A 26556-nucleotide genomic window follows, 5' to 3' on the forward strand; every position below is an offset into this window, starting at 1 on the left:
TTTACCAGATAGTACATAAAAGCCATCGATTTCCCGACTCTCTCTGGCCTACGGAATTCACCAAGCACACCTTTGCTTTTCATACTGACAATGACTTCTCCTTTGCCTTTTGTGCCCGTGAAACACAACAACTTCGTGCAGTATGTTCAATCGCACCCAGAGGCACCCATCGGCAATCTTGTCAAGCCTTACAACGACTATGATGCTTCTGCGCGAAAGATATTCGCTCAAGATCCATCAAATGCTTTGGTGAAGGATAACTACGCCAACATTGTACCTCTCTACGACACCACTGGCTCCACAGACCTTCGCATTCGGGCGCGAGACGTGGCTTCACAAACACCGGAACAGAAGGAAAAGTATATTCTGGCCATCCCTGAAGAAAAGCGCAGAGTAGATGGCTCACCTGCTGTCGTACCCACCTTCGTTGAGTTCCAGAATAATTTCGCTCTTTTCACTGAGGGCGCGCTGAGTGAATTGGACTGGAGTAATGTCGTGGCTGCTGGTAGTGCAGTGGTGACATCTCTTCTACCCGTGCCAGAGAAGTATCGCAATTCCAAGCGTGGTCTTCGTCAATACTATCATGAGGAGTTTGCTCCGGCATCAGATGTGGACTTGTTCCTGTATGGTTTGACTGAGGCACAAGCCCTCGAGAAGATCAAAGATATCGAAGACAAGATCCGCAATACCATTTTGTACGAGACTACCACCATCCGCACAAAGAACACTATCACTATTGCATCGCAATATCCCACGCGGCATGTGCAGATAGTTCTTCGCATCTATCGCTCGATAGCCGAAATCCTCACAGGGTTTGATGTGGATTGTTCCTGTGTGGCCTATGACGGCCAACAGGTCTATGCGTCTCCTCGGGCAATCGCCTCGTACATCACTCAGACAAATCAGGTTGATCTGACTCGGCGTTCACCATCTTATGAGAATCGTCTTTCCAAGTACTCTCACCGTGGATTCGAAATATTTTGGTCCCCACTTGACCGGTCAAAGGTCGACCCGGTATGACTGCCTTGATAACCTTCACAATGATATTAGTTGGTAATGATAACTGTTGGAAAAGACAATTTTCGAAAGAAATTTCACAAGAACCGAAGGGCTTGCACGACTCTTGGTTCTCGAAAAACTGCCCAAGCCTGGAGACCGAGATGCTTACCTGAGAAAGAGGCGCGAAGAGCGCGGGCGGCCTCCGCTCAGCGTTTACCTGCGACGTCGCCAAGGCAAAGAGTTGCGTGGCAACATCAAAGATGACTGGGAAGATGAAGTACCGGAGTGGCAGGAGGAAGACCAAGTCTCCAATTACCATACTTTCGTGCGTATTTCCATTCTTACTGATGAGCCTGCGCACTAACGAAAAGACAGACTATCCCCTACGGCCGAAGGTTCAATGCGCGGAAGATTGAGAAGATATTGTACACAAAAGATTTACTTCTCAATGCGCAGTGGAATCAGAAAAAGGACCGCAAGGTTTATCTTCACCGTCACCCAGCCTTCTTTGGTGAAGCCGAACATGTTATTGGCGACTGCTGTGGATTCTGCCCGCGACCAGTCACTAACGAAGAACGAAACTTAGCAGAAGAAGAGAGCAAGATCTATATCTCTGGCAAAATCAGCTTCATCAAAGATAACCCTGGTCGACAAGAGATCGGTAGTTTCAACCCAATCACCGAGACCGATTGGACGGGTAGGATTCACCAATATCTTGCTGATAAGTGATGCGCTAACGATGACTTGTAGAGATGGCATATATTGGTCGCACTGAGCTACTTTGCCAGGCTATTGTCTCACACGATCTAGAAAGTGTGAAGGAATTCCTTGCCCACGAGAATTCAAATCTAGATCGTCGTGATTGCACGGGACGTACTCCCCTACAACTTGCCTGCATGTCCTCGACACCAGAGATTGTTCAGTGTCTTGTGGATCATGGTGCTAGGCTGATTTTGCGGATGGCTGATGGGAAGACTGCATTGCATCTTGCCGCTGCCCGAGGCGAAACCGAGATTGTTCGCATTCTATTGAAGAAGAGCAATGAGAATGAACAAGCGGAAAAACAAAAGCCTACACCAATGGAGGTTGACCAAGCCGAAGGCGATGATTCCGACGAAGAAGATGACAACAGTGATGATCTCTCGCACACATCTGATTCGTATGTGAAGGTGGATAAAGATGGAAATGACAAGATGGCGCCTACTCACGACACCATCGAAGAGAACGAACTGGATCCAGATATCTACGACATTAATGTGGTTGGGTGGGATAACCTCGCATCGCCGTTGCATCTTGCGATTCTCCATGGACATGTTGAAACTGTCACGGAGCTTGTCACTTCCTTCGGTGCTGATGTGTTGATGCCAATCAAGATCACAGACGACTACAGCAAGCAGCCAAGAGGTGCAATTCTGACCTTGGTATTGGTGCTCGCTTTGCCCTTGGACAAAGCGAGAGAAATGTCGCAAACGCTTCTGAAGCTTGGTGCTTCGCCTGCCCAGGGTGACGTTTCTTATTTTACACCACTCCATTATGTCGCTCAATCCAATTACAGTGACCTTCTCGACATTTACCAGAAGCATGACGGACCAGCAGTCCAACGGGCCATCAATCATATGGCAGTCCATGGTACCTGGTATGGACCGATGAATACTTTTTTTTCGCCTTTGGTGAATGCCTTATGTGCTAAAAATCCTACTGGGGCAACGAAGTTGCTTGACAAGGGCGCAAAGCCCACACTCGATCTTAGTGAATGCTTGAAAGCCATCAAGTCGCAGCTGCCCGATGCAGTACGGTTTGGTCGGGAAGATCAAATGCTGGAAAAGGGGGTAAAGCAGCCAATCATTTTTGCGATTGAGAACGATCTGCCCCTGATGGCTATTGATCTCCTGAAACGCGGCGTCGACCCGAATACTGAGTTCAAGCCAAGACCCAATTCAGGCGAGACAGTTGTGAACTTCACGAAGCGCTGCTTGAAAGGGCTGAAAGCCTACTTGAAAAAAGAACCTCCCCGACAACTTCATTACGGGGTCCCTGACCGCGTCATAATTGAGCAGAACGATGACTGTTATTTAGCGGGGTTTCAAGAAGGGACCTATAAGATGCTTTCTGCAAAAATTCAGCTAAAGGATGCCAAGGAGCGCAACAAGAAGGCTGAAGAGCACGAAGAGCGCCGGAAATTATCTGATGACAAGCCTGGCGAAACTGAGAAGAGAGCTGCTATTGTGGAGCTGATTCGCAATTACGAGTTGCTTGAGACAGAACTATCATCGAGAAACGCAAAGACATATGAGGAGCTTCACCCGGACGAATCGCAGCATTCTGAACAAGGTCGGAATCGGCAATTCCAGCAGAAGGAAAAACCCAACCTGATATTCAAAATTGAATTCTTCAAGTTGTCGTCAAGTCTTACTGACGTCTCGAGAGACGGATACCTACAGCTGTATTGCCCCAGCGCCCAAATGGAATTGAAGTTAGTTGCTGACTCTTGTGCTACAGGTTCGAGGCTGCATGGAATGGCGATATCGACACTATCAAGACACTCACTCTCGGCATGTGGGGACCAGCGCAAAATCAGCCACCGCTGGAGATTGCCCGAAGTGATGACCTGGGGCTTACCTGCCTTCATATAGCAGTACTCCGGGCTCATCTGCGTATCGCGAAGGCTATATTGCAGATTATCCGAGTCCAATACAAGATCAAGAAGCCCACAGGTCAACAGCAGTTTGAGATGGACTTCGACTCGGACTATGGGTCCTCAGATGATGAGGGCCTCAATATTATCGGCCGTACTATGGATGACCAGTTCACTCACGAAAGGGTCGGGGAAGTTACCACGCAGGTCGAAAGTGACATTTCGCCACGTCAAGCACTTCTGCGAGGATGCCCTGCCCATCTTTTCTTGGGTCAAGAATTTCCCAAGGAAGACACACTCCGCCAGGTGATGATGACCCACCGACATGGCTCTCCGAATATGAGAATCAATACCCTTTTCAAATTTGCGATTTTCAAGAATGATCTTTCCCTGTTGGACTGGCTCTTGAAGGCCGGACACGACTGTGCAGGCAACGACCCATCCGGCACGACTGTGTTTACCCTTGGTCAGGATGAGTTCCAGCTTGCTATGGCTCTGGGCCATACCGACTGCCTAGGCAAAATAATCCAAAGTACTGCCGCTGGTCTCCCACTCACCAAAATGAGCAAAGAATCTGGCGTTGAGGCTCGCGAGGAGCCACAGTACTATCCCGGATTGTCAATTCGGGGTCAAAAGCGCAAGGACTGGGCAGATGCTGGAAGACCTGGCAACAATAATTTCCTCCCAGGATTTAGCGATGCCGGACGCCCACCCCTTCTTATTTCTGCCATTCAGGGAAAGCTGACTAGCACCGAGTGGCTTTTGGGTACTGCTCCTAGTCGCTACTACCTCGAATATGTCAATGCGCACCTGGAGGACGAGAATATCAAGAGATTGTCCCAGTCTAAGCTCGGACTAGAGGCTTCTGTCTTGAACTGGCTCCAGACTCGAAGTGAGTGTCTCCAATTGAGCCGCTGAGGTATGAGAGAAGATTTACTAATATGTCGCATAGACAATCTCGTGCTTCATTGCGCCGTGATGGCTCGCCCCTGTGACGAATCCGAGCAGCTGATTCAATACCTCGTCAACCATCACCCTGAATGCCTCGAGGTCAGATCTTCCGGAGGGCACACACCTCTCGCCCTGGCTGTCTCACTTCACAGATTGAGCTTCGCTCGCATCTTAATCAATGCTGGCGCAAACCAGGCCACCCGCGACTCCCAAGGCAGCAACCTCCTACACTTGCTGCTATATTCCATCCTGGGCAATACTCGCAAAGATCCCAAAATCATCTCTCAAATAATTGAGTTGATGGACAAAAATCTCGTCTCTACCATGCTCATGCAACGTGCTGGCGAAGCCTCGAGGACGCCCTTCGCACGCTGGTTGCATGCGTATTCGAAATTTGACGTCTTAAACGCCCCTAAGGTCGCCAATGGAGTTTCAGATGTGGACGTGACCAGCGAAATTACCAAATTATTCCTGAATCTGGGGAAAGCCACCAATCAAAAGTTCCTAGAGCTGCTTGATGGCGCTGGTAACACTCCTGTGCATGACTGCGTCAAGAAGGGCTTTCCGCAAGTCCTGGAACCCATCCTCGACTTCCGGCCTGATCTTTTGCACAGAGAGAATGCCACAGGCAGCACCCCACTTGAAATGGCCATAGATACATGGGTGAATGAGACCACTCGCACCGTTCCTAGGGTCCCCATTCAACCGCAACGCCAAAACTTCCAGTGGCAGAATGCTGTTAATCGAGCGCCCGAGTTCTTTATGAAAGGCTGGGATTCCAGAAGCACAGCACAGCTCATGATCGATGTCTGTCAGAAGCGGGCACAGCAGAGTCCCCAAAAGAGAAAACTGGTTAGTCTTCTTGAGGCAAATGAAGTTCCCAAAAGGCTTGTTGTGAAGGGAGTGTCCCGTCGGGGTAACGATGATGATGAGAATGACGCCGAGGACCCGAGGACACAGGAAGTGAAGGATACGGACCTTGATGAGGTTGCTTTGTGGGGAGGGTTAGCCCAGCAGTGGTAGATCACTGCATCTGTGAATGTCTCTAGCTGAGACCCTAGGATTACACCAGGATAGCATATAGAAGAATTAGCATGAAGGCATTGATTAGGTTCAAGAGCGCCGCCAAAGAGTGGAGAAATCCAATTCAAGCTTGGACACCAAGCTGAAAATGAAATTAGCTCATAAATTATTGGATATTAGCGTCCCCGTAGCATTCTTTATCTTCTTGCACCTGCCATGATTTTTGCTTCATATATTCGGCTGAGATAAAAAGCATCTGCCATGCGTAGCCGGATATACGGCAACAGACAAGGGAGGCGGGAGAACCGGCCATCGTCGATACAACTTTTTCGGTCGCTCTCCAAGAGGCTGGGTGGTGTGGCCTTGAATAAAGCCAATGTATTCAGGGACCATCCTAAGGGATGGAACGGCGCTAATCTTTGAATGCTTTTTACCAACAGGTACATGTACAAAACAGGCTAATGACTGAGACAGGTCTCGCCCCATAGAGCCTGACAGGGGGCACTATGTAGAATATTCTCTGTGGAGCCTTTAATGGACTCAAAAATCACCTCTTCAGGCCCCGGTGTGTCCCCATTACCAATGCCCACCAGAATCTTCACGCCATGCTCTTCGGCAGGGAGTCTAGTACATAGCTGTGTGTTAATATCCATCAAGAGGGTGTCAGGGATCGTGAATTAAGAGCTTTAGGGCTGACAGGCTGAGTATTGTGATGAGCAGGTTCATTAGTAGGCTGCAGGTGAGCTAGGTACCTAAATATAATTCACTATTTGCAATATCAGGTACCGAGTAGGTAATCTCCGAGTCACTCAGGCATAGGAGTGACAGAGGGAAGTTACACCTTGTCATAATATCGAGGCCAGAAAGCTCTACGGTGTTCTAAATACTATTGAATGGCCCCTGTACATCGGATACCCGCTTACGCCGAATGCCCCAAAACACATAATAAATGCGAAAATTTACAATATTGTTTCTCAACCACTATACCTCCTTTATAGGAAATATTAGAATGTAACATTTACAGTGGGGCTTATGATATACTTTTATATTGTAGGTATATTAATCTAGGTATTGATAGAGATGAATATAGTTCATTATCAAAAGTACAATACCTCTCCCCGATCAACTCACATTAATAGGTATATATCTCTTAAACCGCGTCTTGGTAACTGTTTCTGCTAGAACAGCCTCCCGATTCCAGCGTGGAAAAACTTTGGAAGCTTACTACCCAAACCTTCACTACGTCCATTAATTTTGAGTACCTGTCACTAAGTCAAGATGGAAGAAACCAACCCTAATGCGTAAGTATACTATTATATTAGGTAGGTGAAGTGCTTAGAAGTGCTCAGGGGCGACTTGAGTTTCGATGAGTGTGGCCATCAATGCAGAATCGCTCTTTGCTTAAAAATAATCATTTCTAAATTGTACATGGGTTCATCGTGATATAGAGAACAAATTCGTGCAAATTTATACCGTGGTTAATGAACTCAGTAAGAGTGCTGGGATAAGCTCTCAGCCAACGGAACCAGGGAAATGAAACCCAGATTCTCTCGTTGGTCGTCTTGCACACGGGCGTATCTTCAATAGCATAGTCAGCATCATAGAAGACATATCACTGAAAACTCTCGAAAGGAAGGACTTACTCTATCATAAGCCGGAACATATAGACATCCATGTCATCATTCCGGAGTGTCTTCGCAGCCCATGACTGCCCTTCCTCGCCAATCGTGCGAGCAATCTCCTGGCCGGCAGGGTCCTGCTCGAAAAATCGCACAATCTCAGGGATTTCGTTGGCATCCTTGTTGAGCGGCACGTAGTGGACCCATGGGATGAGCACGTTCTCGTGCCATTCTCGAAAAAAGTCAGCTTGAGCGGAACGCTCTTGCTCCGCATGAAGGCATAGAATCGCCCGCTGTAGGCGTGGCCATCCATATCCAATAAGTAGCGGTATTTCCACGCCTCATTGCGATCATCCCGGTCCACGACATCAAAGAACGTCCGCTCGTCGAAACAGTCCTCCTCACAATCGACTATATCAACAAAATGGGCGTTGAAATATCCGATGAGCTCTGTTTGATTTGCCTCGCGAACTTTCCATCCTTTGTCACCCCCGATGCTGCAAGTGAACTCTTCCTTGCGTTCCAAAATATGATGTCCCAATCTGCGTTCTAACGATGCAATCACTCGCTGTCGCTGCAAATTTTGCCAGGATCCACCATGACTGTGTCCTCCGGTAGTAGTTCCTCGCCAGTATATTTGTCCTTCCCTTGACTCCCAAGGGATATCGGGTTCTGGTTCATAGCCTCCGACTTCCTCGTAGTACCATGGTGAAGGGACAGGGATATCTTGGAATGAAGATGGACGCGACATTGAGAACATAGGGACTAGCTCGTTCGTGAGCTTGAAGGCATTGGGCCGCTCGAATATTCCAAGGCGATGTTGTAGCGAGGGACTATTGCAGATATCGCTAGAGGCGGATTGATTGAACACAAACCCCAATGGCTCGATGGCAAATGCACTAGTATTGTCTGGCGCGTTGCCATCGAGGTTCATGGTCGGGCTGTCGGGTGGGCACGATAGTCGGGAATAAAGCCAGGTTTCTTGCCGTTCGAGATTAATAAACCTGGTACTGAATACTTCTGGGATAGGCTGCGCAGTGCTATTATTGTCGGAAAAATGATTCAACAATGATGAGTTGCCGTTCAACCTAGCCTGAGCTGCATAGCCTTTCATTACCAGTCTGTGTAACTCCTCGTGAGGAACAACGACCCGCGGCTCATCGTGGACATTGAACTCGAGATCCATATCCGGCAGCCATTGAGCAAATTTGTTGAATTGCTTCATTGCGGCGTCCCGTTGGAAGTTTCCCTGGCCATTGCCCAGGTGAATGGGCTCGCCATTGCGAATAGAGATACCCATCACCACGTTATCGAAGCCCAGGTCCTCTCTGACACGCGAACGGATTACACTCGGCGAAAGCCCCCATAAAGGCAGCATGGAATGGTATATCGTATCATATTCATCGATCAAAACCGTGTTCCGCTGCTTCGCAAACTCGTACCATTTATCGAAGTGGGGAGGTGGTGGCATGTTATAACGTCGACGGTATTCCGTTACTGCCTCGTCTAATGACTTGGACTGGCGCGTCAAAGTTTCATTGAACGCTTGCGAGGCATCGGACGCAAGTATGGAGATGGGATGATCGCACAAACGCTCATTGACAATGCGGCTGAAGTTTGTCGGAGGTAACAGGAAACCCCAAAGGAAGAAAATCACTGCTGCTACAGAAACAGCCATGGTCCAAGTCCTCCTTGTCGTGCGTGCATAGTAGTAAGATGATGTCTCTCGAGCTCCCTCAAGAAGCTGGTAGTTTTGTTCGCTCCAAAGCCCTGCTCGAAGAGTCTCGAGGATAGCCATAATGCTGGCTTGTAACGACTGGAACAATGTCATAAGCCACAGTCGAATTCGACGGGCAGTGGGCAGCATAATATGGCGCGCAGTCGACCGCGAAACTGCGGAGCGCCAAGGAGATGACGGCGCGCGAAAGAGCAGGGAGCAGGCTGAGGAAAAGTAACGAGGGACTCGTGGGCGCCAACCTAATCGCCGGCCTTTTGGGCTTGGTGGGCCTCGCGATCGACAGGCCAGTCATAGGGGCGCTCGATCAGCGTCACAGCAGCGTTGCGAGATGGGGCCAAATTTCGTCGTTCAGCTCGTGTACGTACTCCGTAGAGGATGTGAAAGTCCTTGGCCCGATAATTAAGCCTTCGCCGGGAGAAAAAAACGCCTCAGGCGCATACCCATCATGTCTGGTTTTCCTGAGTTCGCGCCCACGCTTGCGGGACGGCAAAATCTCTCGCCGTTTTCATGATCCTTTTCCTTTCTTGTTTTCTACAGCGTACAAGATACTCTCATGTATTTGGACACAAAATGGCAATTCTTTCCCAATAAGGATTCAAATACTCAAAACCCCTGATTATGACGAGGGAGCCTTCCCGGTCAACTCTACCCAGTGGGGACTTGTAATTTATGTACTACACATTGTACTGTAAGACCCGGACGCTAAAAATTTGTAATATTGGATTCTCGAATCAAAGATCGATTGCTAAAATACGTTGCTCCACTTAGCCTGCGTGGACGCCATGCAGCCCGGCTATCGTCATTTCCACAGATGCACGAGGCTGACTCGTATCGGCGGCTAATGAGTGGTCCATATCAATCCAGCGCAATCGAAAGTACAGCGTACACCTCCAAATAGCTGACATGGGTACTGAGTCGTCCTTCTTATCTCATCACAAGCGGGCTATACAGCCTTAATTTGCTCAGGAACTGATTTACAAAATACTCAAGAATTTAGCGCCCAAATATCTAACTTTGATTCTGCTAGGTTGATTAACAAAGCAACAAGCCACTGCGTGAGTGTCACTACAGAACATACTCCTAGGGAGTGTACAATGGAGTAAGACAAAACCAAGTATATTTCCTTGGGAGTCGAGAAAAGGTTGCCACCCGCTAATGGGATCTTGCAACCTTCCAGAGTCTATATAATATCAAATTAGATGATGTTACTCACTTAATTACTGTATTGCATCAGAATCCGACTTTGTATGTAGATTACATGTTCACACAAGCTTCACGCGCAGAGACCGTTAAAAGGCTGACTGGATATCAATCACAAAACCCCAATGGAGTTTTCCACTTCCTATTGCTCTTAAACGGTCTCATCCTCCTAGTTTAAGATTTGGACCGAATATGGCTTTGACAAATCAAAAACAACGCCATTAGCGATGTTTTGTGGCAGAAAGTTCGAAAGGGCCCGGGTAAATGGCCCCAGAGGGGGCTTCAAACACTCTGGGTTCTTGGTAAAGTTCTGCCCTATTATGCGGAAGTCCTGGCGAAGTATATGCTCCCATAGGGCTTTTCTGACGTCGGCGTCGTCCGTTGTACCATGTAGCAGCGAACGCGATCAAGGCGCACGCAACCACAATTCCGACGACAGGCCCTGCAATCCATGCCCTTGAAGATCCTCCTTGTGCTGAATCGGTATTCTGATCTGTGGCCGCGGCTGTTGCCGTAGCCGATGGTCCTGAGCTTGAATCTGTGTATCTCGCGGTTGACCCGGTGCTGGTCGCGGTCGAGTCTGTGGTGGTCGTGGCCGGTGTCTGAAAGTCGGATTCTTGCCATCGAACAAAGACCGCCTTGGCATTCAGTCCGCCAGCGGTTGTTTTGCTACTTATCGTTCCCTCTTTGGTGAATGTCCATACATAGTCCGTATCGGTATTAGCCGAAAAGCATCGGTTGGTCGAGTACCACACTAAACCATCATCTGTTTGGGCGGTGAAACTCCTAGTGATACCGATAATCGTCAAAAAAGGATGCTTCTAAAAGACGCCCATGTTTGTAAGTATTGAACTCACGATGGACAACATGTCGCCCGGGTCTCAGAACTGGTTCCAATACTAATAATCGTCGAGCTGGCTATGGAATAGCCTGATGGACACACGCCTGGCGAGTAGTAGAAAGCGGTTGTCGCCTCATATCCGGACGGGAAACAGCTCCTCCAATCCGTGGGCCCCTGGCTGAGATACCAGCCCTCGAGACTGTTCGAAATCGAAGTGGTATAGTAGTAGGTGCCTTCTACATACTCAATGTACCATGTGTCGGTGGTGCATGCTGGTGGTGGTGAGAACGTGGTGGTAAGTGCCAAGGGAGCGGCAGCTGACATGATGGTTGTTGAAGATAAAAAGATTGAGAGGCTCGCAAGAAGAGAAGAACTTGCGATGTGGGACGGCCCCAGTTTCAAAAGTGCCTAGCTCTTAAATTTAATGGACCAGAGATCATGAATCAGCTGTTAGCGCCGTGCTAAGGATGGGAATTATCGTTAGGCGATCCTGGCGCTTTAACTGCAAGATTTTGAGAGGTGATGCTTCCAATTATTGCGAACTTTCATCGGCCCCGGCAAGTTAGGCATCAACGGAAGACTGATGATTCAAAATTGAGTCCGAATGCTCGGATCTGCACACAAATATAATGGTACGCTGACTCGTCAAAAATGGGGCCGAAGTTATACAAAGTACAATTAGACCGCCCAGGGGGTCGACCCTGAACAACCAAAAGATTTCCCAAGAAGGGGGAGCATTTAGGTAGCATCTACTTAACATCGACTGATCAAGTCAATCACTCTTCGCATGACCCCTGGAGCCCCCGAAGACAATGCAGTTAAGTACAACGTTATTGCGCATTTCCATGGCCAATTCCCAATTCTTTCGATAACATTTGACATTGGATGGGAGAAGCACCATTGCCATGTCGCGCGTACTGAGTGGAGACACCACCCCCTAGGCTGGACGCATCATCGCACGGATCGCTCATTAGTATCGAACGACTAGCTACGGGTCCCGTTTTGCGGGCTGTTTTGACTACTGTAATAAGCAAAACGCTTGTATTACCTGGCTCTAAGCCACTTCAATTTCGTGGTGCTCTTATAGGTTCGGAACTCTTGTAGTGTGCTTTTTGCTCTGCAAGGGAGGAGGAGGCCCATACATGCCAGTACCGGCATTCGAAAATTGGATCTAACTGTTTCAGCTGGGAAACTCGTGGTCCCAATGATAAACCCTAAAACCCTAATACTAGCTCAGCTGGCAGCCTCAGTGCGTGCCGACCCGAAGGTTTCTCACCCAGATTCTCACCCAGTCTATCGCGCACTCACCCTTCTCACATCTGGTGGCGCGACGCTAAAGCGGCGCTTACCCATTTCTCACCCGGGCGGTACCCGACTACTGCAGCGCGTAAGCTGTAAGCCTGATACCCACGCTAGCCATATGCTCCGTTTAGCCCGATGGAGACATAGGTGATCGTATTTTCCGTCGCGCGAGGCATCCGGTGTACGCGGGTATCCGACGTAAGCGGAAGCACGTTACAGTAATTTTGACAATCCGGGTATATGTCATAAAAAGCTGAAAACGTATAGCCTAGTATGCATTTAGGACGAACTAAGATCAAGCGGAATCAAAATCAGATGAAAAATATTGAACACTTGATTTAGGCAGAAATCATCTGGGGAACTGTTGAAAGCAATCCCTTCTAGCTCATGTCCGTACGGCCGATACTCGGTAGTTATAAAGCCAGAGTGCATCACTCATGCCAAATTATATATAAATACCTAGCAAATATGGTCGCCTGTGTGACCTATCACTTGTTAGCGGTAAGTTATCGCTCCATGTTTGGACAGTATATTTCCAGAATCAATCGGAGAGTGTAGGTAGTTGCACTGTTTCGGGACGTACTATATAAATGTTGTTAGAAGATGCGCATACATGCTAGATCGAGTATCATTGCCAACACAGAAAACGATGCTATTAGCGGAAAGATAGTCCTCGAGACTAAAACTTCTTTAGATACGTACTTTCAATGCTGTTAATCCCCGCCACAAGAGAAAAAAATATCACCAGGTCTTAGACGAAAACATGTTCCCTATTGTTTCCAAGCCAAGAAGTTGATGTGGTGTCATATTTAACAAGATCGAGAGACCGCCGGTGCTCATAGTCGAAGTGAACCTGGCCCACGTCAGGTGCTTCAATCGGTCATGAAACCCAGCTTTAGATATATCGTTGGCTTGACTCAGGCGCTGCTCCGCAGCATGAGTATGGCTCTCTCACCAATGATCCATGAGACTATCCACCGCAGGTATGATCAAGTCTCCGGAGCACCATTTTGGTTGGGGGGGCTCCAAACCGATTTGTCCCGTTCTCTCTTGATCCCTTCCTGCGGTAGGCAGCAGAAAAGAAGGAATTCTGCCCTGAACTGAAATCTTCGACGGCATTCTTATGAGAGTTCTATGCTATGAGGAAGGATGGCCAGTTGAGTGGAACTGCATGAGCAATGGCAGTCGGAGCGTTTCACATTTCTACTTCTACGCATCTAACGCACCTCAAAGAGACCTTTTGCTTGATACCTGATTTGTATCATTGATCGGGAAATCTCGGATTATTGTGGGGCCCAAATCCCGAACGTGGTGTCGGTCAAATTGAATTAATATACAGTTCAAGTCCACTATCAATTCCGTTCTTACCACAGGGTCGGCCCGGGGGCGGATTTTCGGAAATCGGGAAGCCGATAAACTTCCCGGGTGGGTCTTGACGTCACGAATTCAATAGAATGACCGAGGGCCTCGAGGGCTAACCCAAGGAACAGCGCCTAGATCTTCCCTCATCCTTATCTGTGAATGCGTTTCGATAAGCGGCCCGATGCACTTTCCATAAACACAGACTCACAAATCCACTATTCAAATCGCTATAACCCTCCTGTTTTTTCTGTGCCTCATACTCATTGGGTATGAGCAAGATGGTTAACCCTACTCCTTACACCTACGAGAATGGAGTCTACGTTCAAGGGCTTCAGAACATCAAGCCACCCATCAGCTTTCATCCCCTTGACTGGGAGGCCCGTGCCAAAGAAATTCTACCTGCCGACAGCTTCGGTTATGTCTGGGGCTCTGCTGGGCTCCGCGAGACCGACGACAACAATCGAGCAGCATTCCGAACATAGACCATTGTTCCATCTCGACTGGTCAAAGCAGGCTTTCCCAACGTCAAGACCACTCTTTTTGGCCAAGAGTACGACTACCCTATCGCTATTGCACCAGTAGGTGTGCAGCGCATTTTCCACCGCGAGGGTGAAGTCGCCACTGCAACCGCCGCCCACAAGGAAAATGTAACCTATATTCTCAGCACGGCGTCATCTACCAGCATCGAAGATGTTGCAATCGCCAATGGTAATGGTTCTCGCTGGTTTCAGCTCTACTGGCCTCTAAATGAAAAGAACGACATTACTGTTAGTCTTTTGGAGCGGGCGAAGGCAGCAGGCTACAAGGTGCTAGTCGTTACGCTCGACACATATATTTTGGGATGGCGCCCCTCGGACCTGAACAATGGGTACAACACCTTCTTGCGCCCTGACAATATTGGCGTTGAACTGGGATTTTCTGATCCGGTCTTCCGTCGCCAATTCCTCGAGAAACACCGGAAGGAGGTGGAAGACGACCTAGGAACAGCTGCGGCGGAGTGGGCGCATACGATCTTTCCTGGACTCAGTCACTCGTGGGATGATACCAAATTCCTGCAGCAGCACTGGGATGGTCCTATAGTACTGAAGGGAATCCAGACTGTTTCTGATGCTCAGCGAGCTGTAGACGCCGGAGTGCAGGGTATTGTGGTCTTCAACCATGGAGGCCGACAGCAAGATGGTGGAATTGGAGCTCTGGAGATGCTTCCTGAAATTGTTGATGCAGTGGGAAGTGACCTGGAAATTATATTTGACTCTGGCATTCGGGGAGGAGCAGATGTCGCCAAAGCATTGGCTCTAGGGGCGAAGATGGTTCTGATCGGACGGCCTTACGTCTATGGGTTAGCAGTTGGAGGTGAGGCAGGTGTCTCTCATGTACTGCGCTGTATTCTGGGCGATTTCAACCTAACTCTGCATTTGTCCGGGATTAGTTCAGCGTCTCCTCAGCATCTTAATCGAACAGTGTTGCGCCGAATGTACTAGGGAATGGAAACTGGCCTGTCCCAATCACCCATTTGGGTGGGTGGATTCAACATCACCGTTAAGAAATTCATGTCACATTCAACATGAAGAACGCTCGCTGGTGGCTCCAGAGAGGGGTGGAAGGCGGGCAGGGTCAACCAACATGACTGCTATCTCCGTGATCACGCGTTTACTGATTAGCAACGCTTCCCTCGATATCATAGTCGGAATTTCTGTTGACCTATGTTCCAATGATATACTGATATAAGCCTATGGCGCTGGGCCTCTAGCCTGGCTAGACTACAGTTAATCCTTGAAGAAAGGCTTGTCTCACTTGCGCAAAGCCATACATATCGCCGTCATCGTGCTTCTGATTCATAACCCTAGGTAGGTTAGTGATGAGCTAGGCAGTGACGATACTCCACATGGAGTTGGGACGGTAAAGTGGAGCGCGTCTAGTGTGACGACCTATGAGACAAAAATGATTCATGTATGGAGTGATAGGTTCTACAACGGCCTCTTCATAGTATAGGGTTTTAGCCTCAATATTTCTCATAAATGACTCGCACTTACTGAGCCGATATCAGGATCCGAGCCTTGGAACAAGGATACTTAGCCGGCAAATTGGTCTATCTTTAATATATCCTCGGCTAGGCGTAGCGCAATTGAGATACCCATGTTCCTCCCAAAATCTTGGAGGCGTTGGATGATCCACTTTCGCGTTTCACTTTTTGTGACCGGGCATTTTCCTACCATGTAAAGACACCAGGTGAGGATATACCCGCCCGACACGCTGCCGTGGACAGAGAGATCGACGGAGGGACAGTGTCCAGATGCCGAGGATAGGAATTCCAAAGCCTGTGGGATGGTGGCCAGTATATCGTCTCCCAGCTTTGACAGGGTTTGCATCGTCATTTCGAGCTTCAGCTTCAGAGACTCCCGGACGGCCGGTGTGAGCGTGAGATTTGTGACGAGGATTTTTTTCAAGAGGTATAACAGAATCTCGCAGACAATCATATGAAGATTTCTCAGGTTGTTCCAGACCCGGATCGCCCAAGGGTCCTTATAGAGGTCAACTCGGCCATTATAAATGATATTTGGCGCCCCACCCGAATCTCGGGTGGTTGTATACGGTTCTTGTATAGCAAGGAGGATAAGACAGGACTGGAATTCACGCTCCATCAGAATCGCTTCCTCCAGATATTGAGGCCAAGGAACTTGCCCGGTATTCTCCCTGACGCCCATCAGGAGGTTTGCGCACCGGGTGCTTAGCACCCCCAGGAGCCAGAATGCACCAGAGGCATCTGGGTGCTTGGCTGCTTCTTCTTGCAGCTCAATCATGTCCTCCGGAAACGGTTTTCCATTATGAACACAGGCAAGCACCAGATCAGCGCGCACTTGGTTAAACATGAGAATTGTGGCTGGGCTGGTGAATTGGCCCTTGCCCCGGGCAACCACCAACGCGGCAGCGCCCTGGACATGTCGGACCCATGACTTGTGCTCGGAGACGTGCTCAAACACCCCTAACGAGATTACCGACATTAGGGTGCTGTCCTTGACGGACTCGACAGGCGATGCCAACGCGGTGTTCACATTGCTGATCGCCTCCGTGTATTTGGCGCGTGCAAGATTTGCCAGCTCGGGCTGTCGAGACGAATTGGCCAACGCCACGAGGCCTACTGCCGCCATGCTGGCCACCAGAGTCGGGTGCTCGCCATCGTCGCGATAAACAGACGGAATGTAGTTAAGGCATCCACGTGACGAGAACTGGCCGATGACGAAGGTGCGGAGGAAATAGTTGACACCTATCTCGTCCGCGCTGGGGCTCAACCTACGGGCGGGCTGGGGCAAGTCGTGCGTGGTGACGCTCTTAGTCTTTTTTTCCAGAGAACGCTTAATGGTACGGTCGGTTTGATCGCGGAAGACGAGGTCCCATTCATCTCGGTACCCAGGGCATTCTTCGCGCATTCGAATACACTGTCCACAATGGGGGGACTGCTGGTCGCACTGGGTAGAGACAGGGCAAAATGAGCACTCGCCTAGCAGACACGAGAAAGAAAATGGAAAGGAAAGGGAAGCAAAGACAGAAGTGCACCTACGCGTCGCTTGACGGCCCGGCAGTTTCCACAATTCCTAGAGGCTCGTGGGCGTGTCATATTGAGCGGGGCCTTAGGATCCGTCCAAAGGATCGGGCAAGGGCAAGGGAAAGGGGCCTGTGTGATATTCAAGCTTTGCACTGACCAGTCTGAGGAGAGGCACTCGACAGGGGCTCAAGAGTTATAGCCTAAGCTTCGGCTCTCAAGCACAGCTTCAGCTGGAGAGCTTCCACAATTGGCCCCCACCGACCAAGGCGTACCCGAACCGCGTGCACGTGCCATCTCTGGGGGCGCCATTTAGCGAGGTGGGGAAATTCAGGCATCAGGAGTCGATTATCACAGCCTCACTGTCGTCCTCTGATCTGCAATGGAATTACACAGCCACGCGGGGGCCAAAAAGAAGGACTAGAATATGAGCGCTTCCATTGGCTGATCCCACGCGTTCTTGCCTCCACTGCTCCCGTTACGCGCTAGTCCTATCTAGGTATGTGAGAGGTCCAGCCAATGGGTACAAGATGCCTCTACAACACTCACAGCGCTAGACGATTCTAATCGAGTAGTGTGTTGACAGCGCGGGCGAATTTAAGGATGATCAGGGACATCTTCAGAAATATAAGAAGAGGCCGATGGCCATCATTCTGTGACCCAAGTTCCTTCTATCTTCATCTATTTCTACTCCTATAGTCCACAATGGCTACCGTGACCTACCGCGACGGCATCGCTATCCTCCAGCTCATCTTCTTTCCAGTGCTTCTCGTTGCTGCACTTTTTATCTGGAAACGAACTGGCTGGAAGGCTGCCCGCAAATCTTGGCGCTTTGTCGTCACACTCTCTCTCATCCGGATTGCCGGCGGAATCTGTACGTTGTTGGCAATCAGCAATGACTCGTCCAACATCTTGATCGCAGAGGCAGTGTGCGAGCTGATTGGTATTGCACCACTGCTGCTGACCTATATCGGGCTGCTGAGGCAAATGTGAGTTGGTCAAGCTGAACCCCTGGGACTTGATAGGATGTGGACTGAACCAGGTGTTTCTCTGCTAGCGATACGAAGCAGAGGGTCCATCCCAAGTTCATTTCCGCAGTTGCCATTACCTGTTTCATCGGCCTTATTCTTGGAATTGCGGGAATCAGTATCGACGATGACAACACGAGCACCTATCACGCAAACAGCATGGTCAAGGCGGCCATGGGGATTTTCCTCGCCGTGTTTGCTATCGTCACCCTGCTGACAGCTTGGCTGGCCGTCCAGCTGCGACCCACATTAGGCGCAGGGCAAAAGAAGTTGTTCCTAGCGATTCTTCTTAGTTGGCCGTTCCTGTTAGTCCGGGTGGTCTACTCGGCGATCGCCGATTTCACCGACGATCCTCGTTTTGCTATCTTAACGGGTGACGCCACCATATACCTGTGCATGGATGTGCTGGAGGAGATTATTGCCATGGTAATCTGTGTGGTCTTTGGGGTGTTGGCTGTGTTAAATAAAGAAGGCAAACAGCCTTTAGATGAGGAGAAGTCCGGCCCCGGGAGTGGTGAAATATAGGCTTATCTTGAGCCATTGATGGCACTAACAGCCGAAGCTTAGACGTTATACCCACAAGAGAAGCGTGACATTGAAACGGTTACGCTATTTAGTTTTGATAGCAAGAGTACATATAACATAGAGGCCCTCAATGGCGTTGATTATTTTCTAAAATCTATTGCCGTTTCATTTTGGATGCAGTAAATCAATCCCAAGAAAGGTGTCTGGATGCATGTTACAGCGCCAGAAAAGATCCTGAGCTATAGGCCCTGGCTTAGCTTACGATGAATAAAAATAACTCAAATGATTGCCTTGGTAGGTGAATGTGTGACCCAGTGTATTGCGGTCCCCTGAACAGCTTGCAATAGTCAAATTTGGTAGATTTTGAAGAGGCGGTGTTGTATCATTAGCACTCATGCACGAGGAAGGATAAGACGAGAGCTTGGAGGAAAGATAAAATTCCCTGCCGCAGGACTATGTGAAGTGGTGTTCTTTTCTAACTTTGAAAATATTCTCCGTGCGAAGCTTAGCAATACAAAATGCTGAGAAGCTGTGACTCAAGCCCTGGCTCATCATTCTGAAATTAATTTCAATTCTTCCTTGCAGTACTATATTAGCTAACTAACTCAGTATCTAGCATACCTTAGCATGCTAAACGAAGAAAACATCAGCGTGAGAAAGAAACAGCCGACAGTCCACGCCGTTCCCCATTCACCAAAGACGAACTTAGCAGAAATTAGTGTAGAAAATAGCAGAGTTATGGCCAAAGAAAATAAAATATACTGGGATTTGACCTCCAACCCTTCTTCAACCAAGATTCCGCGGAATTTGATCTCTCGAAGTTTTGGGCAATGCCACTCGTTTATCATCCTAAGAATATCACTATCACTTCAAGATCAGTCAGGATCCCTGGGAATGATTTTTTAAAGACTGACCTATGTCCATAAACCACCCTTTCGCCTTGCAGAAAGTCATTCAAGGATGCGAGTTCAGGATTAGAAAACGCAAGTTTCATAAGAGGATATGTTTCAAGGTTTTCTAGCTGCCGTTCGGCCTCAAACTTCACCTTCTCCGGGCATTCCATGTCTATTAATGACACACAGCTTTGGAAACACTCTACCCTTCCTGTGGATAGATCATATTGGCACGGGTATTCCTGCTCCTGATAATTCTCGAGGATACGTTTGAGTCGCTTCTTCTCGGTTTGCATGTCTTTTTTCGTATACATCCCTACAAATTCCGCAGCTCCCCCAGAGCCAGTAGGTCTCCGTACGCTCATGCCTGCAATAGAAATCTCAAAATATTTGTCAGCTTATTAGTCAGTGAGAGTTCCTTGACTATGCTTAGACACACCTCAACTAGGTCAACGCGCTTGACACCAAAGACAGAGACATAATTTCTCCACCAACCTCTTCGAGAGCACCATGCCTGTCTGATTTCTCTCCAAATGGCAGTCTCATCAGATGGATCGGAAATTGAGACTAGAAGAATTGAACACTCATATTCTATACCCCGACAAAGGAGAACAAAGGTAGCTGTGCCATCTCCAAGCATCGGCTGCAATTGATTTGCCAAAGCATTTTTGCGAGCATTGTGGTCTGCCTCGCGGCTGTCTTGCACAGTAAACTCGGGCTCAGAGCCTGACCCTGGCTCTTCCGCTCTTCCCCTATGTGGTTCACTATCTTCACGGCTATTTGGGCGGTTGAAAAGTATTCTTCGACCCTGGAGGCTCCTTTGTGAATTCCGTCTCGATTGGCGTAGAAGTATGCCTTCCCTAAGTCGGGAATTGCGAATAGCGCGGGGATTCGTGACGGGCAAAAAGGGTGCTTCGAGTACAAAAAGTGAGTAAATTTTTTGAATAATGTAAGGACGATGGTAATAATGATGGTGAAGACGTTGATTATGCGACTCGGAGATAGAATGTTGAGTGAAATTATTTTCACTCTCGTTGGATTCAGCTTCCTCTAGACGACTTGGCCTCAAAAGAGCTCTTTCTGGTACCGGAAGCTCATTCATCTTCGCATTGTATACAAGAAGATTTTTGAACTTAGAGAAGGGCTAATGGTGGCAAGAAACATCCGGTTTAGATCGACTGTGATACCCTGACATGTCGTGAGGCTGAAGAGACAGAGTAATTTACCCCGCACCTTCGACAAGGTTCCAGACGCCTAAAGTGAGGCAATACGAGGAGGCTTTGTAGTAGTAATTCAATGGCTGAGAACACTGCAGACAGGGCTCACCAGTCCCATCAATTTGCCGGAGCACAGCCTCTACTACATTATGAGGCTCTGATTCGGGATCAGCAGTCTGTCTACATAATGGCGGCGGCTGAGTGCTTTTTGAAGGCCAAAGCCGAGTCTGTGCAGCCTAACGCAAACTTGGTGTACCATTCCTATACGTGCCTAACCACCTTCAATCACCTTTCAGGCATAATGACGGCGTAGAGAGCCGTCACTGAATCTGCTCCTCTAAGGACGTAGGCCATCGGTCAAGATTGTAGGCTAGCTGCTGAGTAGCACTGGTCGTCAAAATGAGGCTGAGGGCAATGTATCCTAGTAGACACATGCACATGGCAGATGGTCGACCAGCCGATTGTAGAGATCCACTCCAGGTTTCCACGTACTCTACTGGATTCTCCAACAGAAGGTATAATTTTATAAAGCAAGACACCGTTCCATATATTATGCGCCTTACGGTATCCCTCAATCATCTGAGACCCGCTCAATGATCGAACTACGCTGAGACCTTGGCAGTGGAGCAAGAAAAGGGTTCCTGTGCGTGTATTGGTGCCGTTCAATCCGTGAACAGGATTTCCAGTAAAAAAGATTTTGACGCGGCAAATCCAATTAAGACACTGATCAACTCTCGTACCTATAGCTGGGATTTATGTGCAACGTGAGGGGGGAAAGCAAGCATCTATATATTGTGTCTGAGGCCTCAATACAGATCTAGGTACAAAAGTACGGTCAGCGAACTTGTTTCGAGGAATTAAGAAGTCTGGATTTTCGGCACGTTTCATGTCGCAGGGCCATCCGCAGGGAGAAGTCACTCAGGAAAACAAGTATATGATTGTATTGACAGGCGGGAATGTATCAGAAGCAAAGACCGAATGAGGTTTACTCGACGATCTGGTATGCCGACCGCCGCATCCCCTGCCCCGTATCCCCTGCCCACGAGGATACAGCTCCTATTTAGGCTTCCCGGATAATGTAGTTAATTTCAGTGTCACGTGTAGGGTTGCTCGCGAGGCCTCTATCCGCAGGGTAGGTGGCACCTGCGCGAGCATACTTGTCTTCTACCTGGTCGCTCGCGGATAATAATCTAAAGGCGTCAACCGAATAAGACTAGCCTGGTGTTGGATAACCAACGGATCGCGGATGGGGACACTGCGGACTGCTGGGGGTGTGGGATTCGAGTATGCATGGTAAGACACTTGCCCTGGACCATCAAGTTCCACCACCCGGGGAATCTGAGGCACACACGTGTCGTATCACATGGAGGGATGCGCTACGCAATGCAACAAATGCTTCGTGGCAAGCTGGACAGAGGTATCAGGTTGTAGATGCAATGACTGGCGAATACAATAATGGGATACCACCACAGCTCCTAGTAGATATTATCTGGATACAGTCTGGGATTGAACGAGATTTTTGTTGAGATTGCTTGCAGGAGACAGACAAGACGCTGCGCGAGTGGCGAGAGCGAGGCGATCGTCATGATCATCATCATGTGGTTCTGGAGTCACTGAATTGCTTGACGTGTGGGAAGTCATGCTGTGCCGCTGTGGTGGGTGGGCAGAAAGTGCAGGTATGAGTGCCGGAGCTTGGAGTATCCGCTGGGGAGAGGAATAAACGCGTAATGCATACTTTGTTATTTCCTTCTGAAATGGTAAGCCCGTCCCGAAATCCTTTCTTGATGTATCACTGACAAATAGCCTAGTTATAAACTCAAGAAAAAGAAAGCGCCTCGCGCACAGCATACGGAACCGGTCTCTTCCTCGCAACGCACACAATTCTCGGAGTCGTAACCCCAGCACCACGCTGAGCCTCTGCATATGCCTCTTCAATAAGCTCATCAAGATGTCTCGCCTCCTCCTCCCTCCCATCAGCCTTCATCTGCCCATTAAACTCCTTGATAGTCATCAAATGAATCTCCGTATCATGGCAAATCAAGTCCGGCCGTCCATGATAAAATGTCAACTGACTCTCCTCAAACCCATGTTTGAGCAGATGCAAGGGGAGATCAAACACCCAATCATGGCGGCCTTTCGAGTGCACAAACTCCCTGATCTTGTCGAGTGCCGCCGTGTTAAGCTTCTCATCAGACTTTTCAACATACGTGTGTGTGGTGCTCAGATCGTCCCACTGGATCCAGCCCCCGGGCTTAAGTAGCTTAATTACATTCTTGATCACGGGCCCCGGGTCTCTGTTTGAGATGGTAAGAAGGAGAAGACGCAGGTGAATTACGTCATACCGCTCCTCGAGCTCGGTCGGGACCTTGTCGAAGATATTCCAGTTGTAGAGGCGGTGGATGTTGCTGGGGCGCCAGGCGGCTGGTGGAAGACGGGCGAGATTGATGTCGATTCCGTCGAGGATGGCGTTGGGGAACTCGTGTGCTGTGTCGAGAAGCCAGAGGCCTGTTCCCGCAGTAATGTCGGCAATGCGCGGGTGGTCTCCAACTGCGTCTCGGATGGTGGGGTGCAGGCTGTAGCCAAGGCACTGTTTCCAGATGAGGTATTGGTAGTTCAGTCGTTGGCTTCCTGCATGGCCGGAGTCAAGGAGGTAGCCCTTCCCTTCGCGCAGGCCGAAGCCGGCGGTGTGGTTGAGAGGTGAGGTGTCAGACATGTTATATGACAACGAGATCGAAAGATCTATTGGTGGAGTAAAAAGGATAATAATAAGATCTACTTGTGGATATGAACTTATGGGAGACGCTGAGCCCTATTTATGTACAGAACGTGCAAGTCAAGAAGTCACGATACTGTAGCTTTCCAGCAAGAAGAGAGTCAACCAGCTGGGCTTCATTGCTTGTTCAACCACATAGCTAGACATTGTTGAGCAATGGTACTGGTGCAGAGTGCACTGCTCAGCAATACCAATAGTCAGTGCAAAATCACCATATGCATGATAAAGATACACAGCATGGCCCCAAAACTAAAAGCAGACACTATCGCCAATAGAGTAGGACAGACCAATGCCTATCTGACGTGATCTAAGATTGGACGGAGATCATCTTGCCATTACAGTACTAGATAGGATCGATCGGTGTCTACCCTGTATCAATTTAATGCGGGCCGCTCAATAGTTGATCAACGCGAAGGCCTTGGCGGTGGGTCCCGAAAAGACTTACCAAGTGTGTACATTGATCAACCGTACGACCACCTCGAAAAATCAATCTAGGTGAAAGAAGAGATCGCGGCATTTTATTGATAAATTGTATGATACATCAGCAATTACACGAGAGTTAACTAGTTAACAGCCAAAGTTGCTATATTAGCCACATCCCAGCCATTCACGAGAGATGATCCTCCAGTCCCATCGCTTCCAAGATCTCCCTGCTGCGCGAGATATTGCAACTTAGCAACGGACTCACTCAGCTCCTCCTCGGTGGGCATGTTGACGATCATCAGATACATCACATCCTCGCTAAGAATCTTCATTCTGCTGCCAGTTTCCTTCTTCTTTCTGGCCCATTTCTCTTTCCACGTTTCACTCGGAGGGAGACCTTGAGCAGCCCGCTTCTTGTCCTGTGATTTCTTGATGGCAGCCCCGGCACGATCCAATAGACTTGGTTTGGGCTGATACAGACCACCGCTCAGGGTTGTCAGAAGGTTCCCATTATTCACTGGGTGATTAGGGTCGTTGTAGCGTGAAGTGAAGGCCTTGCGTCCCGACTCGGGCACAGCCACCGCAGACCCCTTATGCTCAGCTTCCTGTTCCTTGTTAAGACGCATTCTTTATGAATAGGTGAGAGGGTGAGAGAAGGAGGTGGCACTCACAAATGCTGCCTGCGACTTTCGATCGATGTAGTCTCGAACCCAGGTTCTTCCCGACTGAAACTTCGACTTGGGCTCCAGGCCATCCCTTACCCGCATCGCAGCTCGGTCAATCTCCGGGAAGACTAGTGGCGCACACTCCGGAAGCTGCATCTCGCCTTGAGTCGCGCCACTTTCTAGTCGATAATGCTTCATGCGCTGCTTCCACGCGTTCATTTGTGGGTGCTCCTTGCTATGGGTATACTTGGAGATTGTCACTGCTGCATCGAACTCAGGCCTTGTTGGCTGAGGCATATTGGGATCAACCTCCGCTGAGGCGCCTGGTTGATTGAAATTGACCTGCTCGGTTGAGAAGAGTCCGCCAAGTCGGTCAGATTCGGAATCAAGGGAGCTCGCATTCTGTTTCTTGTTCTGCTTCTGCTTCTTCGTCGGCTTGGGAGGCCGATCGGTGAATTTCATGATCATCGCGTATTGACCGCGAGGCATGAAGATTTCTTGATTCGCCCTATCAAGGTAGGAATTGGTACGGTGACGTATTTGGAATTGCTGTGCTGTATCCGCTACAATTTGGATTGCTGCGGCGGTTAACGCGACTGTTAATGAAGGGGAGAAGCCGGTGATGTTGGCTGCGACAACAATGACCTGGAGCCACATTGAAGCCTATGACAACCGTGAGTAATTAAACGCAATCCCGGCAAGGGTGAGGATCGAGGATCACCAACCTGACTCGCTTTATGGAAGTCACTGATGAACTTCAGAAACGCATCTTGGCTGATACCCTGGTCGGCCAACACAGGTGCATATGCACGCACAAACCCACGCTTCTTAGCGCCAGGCCTGCGCTGAGGAATAATCACTGGGTACGGGAGTCGCTGCGGCTGCGCCGGTGGTGGCCCCGCCATCGCCACGAGTGCGCGGATCATGCGCTCTCTCTTCTTCTCCTGCTCATCTTGAGAGTCCTCCGTACTGATCTCCTCGCGGTCATTCTCGGCACCCGTCTCGAGGCCCCTTTGAGCACCTTCCGCACCAGCGTGGAATTCCGCTTGATCATATGTGGGCAATCCGAACTCTTCGGTCGCTTCATCGAGTTGCCAAGCAGCCTCATCCTCATCCATTGAGCTCCCGTGGCCATTTCTGGTGTCGACAGGGGCATCGTCGCCGTCATTCCCCCTCTCAGAAGAATGGCTCCTTCTCTTCTCGTCAACATCCGATGAATACCCTGCTTCAGCCGTTTTGCTCTGTTGTTTTGAGCCGAGTGAGTAGGACGGAAGCTCTTCTTCTGTTGGGAGCTCCGACTCCCGTCTTGGTAGCTCGCTTTCGTTGCCCCGCTGTTCGCGGCCCTCACGAATGGGTAGCTCCGTGCGGCCCTCGCAGGTGTCGGGATAGTGTATCTGGTCACCGGCTGCGACATAGTTGCCTCTCTCTCTTTCCGCACCAGGAATAGAGCGAGGAGTCTCTGAAGCAGATTCAGAGGGAGAAGTAGAAGTAGAGTCTTGGCTACGGTTTCGGGCTGCCTGAATGACTTCAGAGGTGAAGCCAATGCCAGAGCCGATAAGTCTGGCGAGTCCTTTACCCATGATGGTGGTGGTGGAGGTGTGAGAGACAAATCTGAATCAAGAAGATGTTTTGAAAAGCTAGAAACATAAGGGGAGGATGGTTCGAAGGTCTCATATAAGGCGAGGAATAATCTGGCCCCCACCCCTTCCGACCCAGTCAGCGTACCAGATCCGGGCAGCAGGATGTTTTTCTGCAAAATTGTGATAGGGGCCTGCATATCTTCCTCAAATGAGACAAGCCTTCTATGAGCTGTACAGGTTT

The 26556-nt window shown here is 49.3% G+C and overlaps 8 protein-coding genes across 8 annotated transcripts; 3 read left to right on the forward strand and 5 right to left on the reverse strand.

The window, feature by feature from the left end:
- Positions 1-90: 90 nt before the first annotated feature.
- On the forward strand, positions 91-5608 carry N7482_006785 (uncharacterized protein; the record flags this gene model as incomplete). The annotated part of the gene is made up of 6 exons (XM_056688910.1): positions 91-1014; positions 1076-1324; positions 1375-1696; positions 1750-3442; positions 3499-4526; positions 4587-5608. 6 exons carry the CDS (start codon positions 91-93, stop codon positions 5606-5608), a joined length of 5238 nt encoding a protein of 1745 aa, XP_056541339.1.
- Positions 5609-7095: 1487 nt separating this feature from the next.
- On the reverse strand, positions 7096-9094 carry N7482_006786 (uncharacterized protein; the record flags this gene model as incomplete). Its single annotated transcript, XM_056688911.1, has 3 exons — positions 7096-7186; positions 7252-7448; positions 7487-9094. 3 exons carry the CDS (start codon positions 9092-9094, stop codon positions 7096-7098), a joined length of 1896 nt encoding a protein of 631 aa, XP_056541340.1.
- Positions 9095-10386: 1292 nt separating this feature from the next.
- On the reverse strand, positions 10387-11330 carry N7482_006787 (uncharacterized protein; the record flags this gene model as incomplete). The annotated part of the gene is made up of 2 exons (XM_056688912.1): positions 10387-10951; positions 11023-11330. The coding sequence occupies 2 exons, from the start codon at positions 11328-11330 to the stop codon at positions 10387-10389; spliced, it is 873 nt and encodes a 290-aa protein (XP_056541341.1).
- Positions 11331-13948: 2618 nt separating this feature from the next.
- N7482_006788 (FMN dependent dehydrogenase) lies at positions 13949-15151 on the forward strand (the record flags this gene model as incomplete). Its single annotated transcript, XM_056688913.1, has 2 exons — positions 13949-14089; positions 14153-15151. 2 exons carry the CDS (start codon positions 13949-13951, stop codon positions 15149-15151), a joined length of 1140 nt encoding a protein of 379 aa, XP_056541342.1.
- A 591-nt stretch (positions 15152-15742) lies between these two features.
- On the reverse strand, positions 15743-17098 carry N7482_006789 (transcriptional regulator family TF; the record flags this gene model as incomplete). The annotated part of the gene is made up of 1 exon (XM_056688914.1): positions 15743-17098. The coding sequence occupies one exon, from the start codon at positions 17096-17098 to the stop codon at positions 15743-15745; it is 1356 nt and encodes a 451-aa protein (XP_056541343.1).
- Positions 17099-17916: 818 nt separating this feature from the next.
- N7482_006790 (uncharacterized protein) lies at positions 17917-18764 on the forward strand (the record flags this gene model as incomplete). The annotated part of the gene is made up of 2 exons (XM_056688915.1): positions 17917-18200; positions 18269-18764. The coding sequence occupies 2 exons, from the start codon at positions 17917-17919 to the stop codon at positions 18762-18764; spliced, it is 780 nt and encodes a 259-aa protein (XP_056541344.1).
- Positions 18765-22690: 3926 nt separating this feature from the next.
- Positions 22691-23587, reverse strand: N7482_006791 (class I SAM-dependent methyltransferase; the record flags this gene model as incomplete). The annotated part of the gene is made up of 1 exon (XM_056688916.1): positions 22691-23587. The coding sequence occupies one exon, from the start codon at positions 23585-23587 to the stop codon at positions 22691-22693; it is 897 nt and encodes a 298-aa protein (XP_056541345.1).
- Positions 23588-24210: 623 nt separating this feature from the next.
- On the reverse strand, positions 24211-26315 carry N7482_006792 (uncharacterized protein; the record flags this gene model as incomplete). The annotated part of the gene is made up of 3 exons (XM_056688917.1): positions 24211-24675; positions 24742-25398; positions 25461-26315. 3 exons carry the CDS (start codon positions 26313-26315, stop codon positions 24211-24213), a joined length of 1977 nt encoding a protein of 658 aa, XP_056541346.1.
- Between the last annotated feature and the right edge of the window lie 241 nt (positions 26316-26556).

Source organism: Penicillium canariense (genome assembly GCF_028826845.1).
Source record: "Penicillium canariense strain IBT 26290 chromosome Unknown utg000004l_segment0_segment0, whole genome shotgun sequence".
Classification (NCBI taxonomy): Eukaryota; Fungi; Ascomycota; class Eurotiomycetes; order Eurotiales; family Aspergillaceae; genus Penicillium; species Penicillium canariense.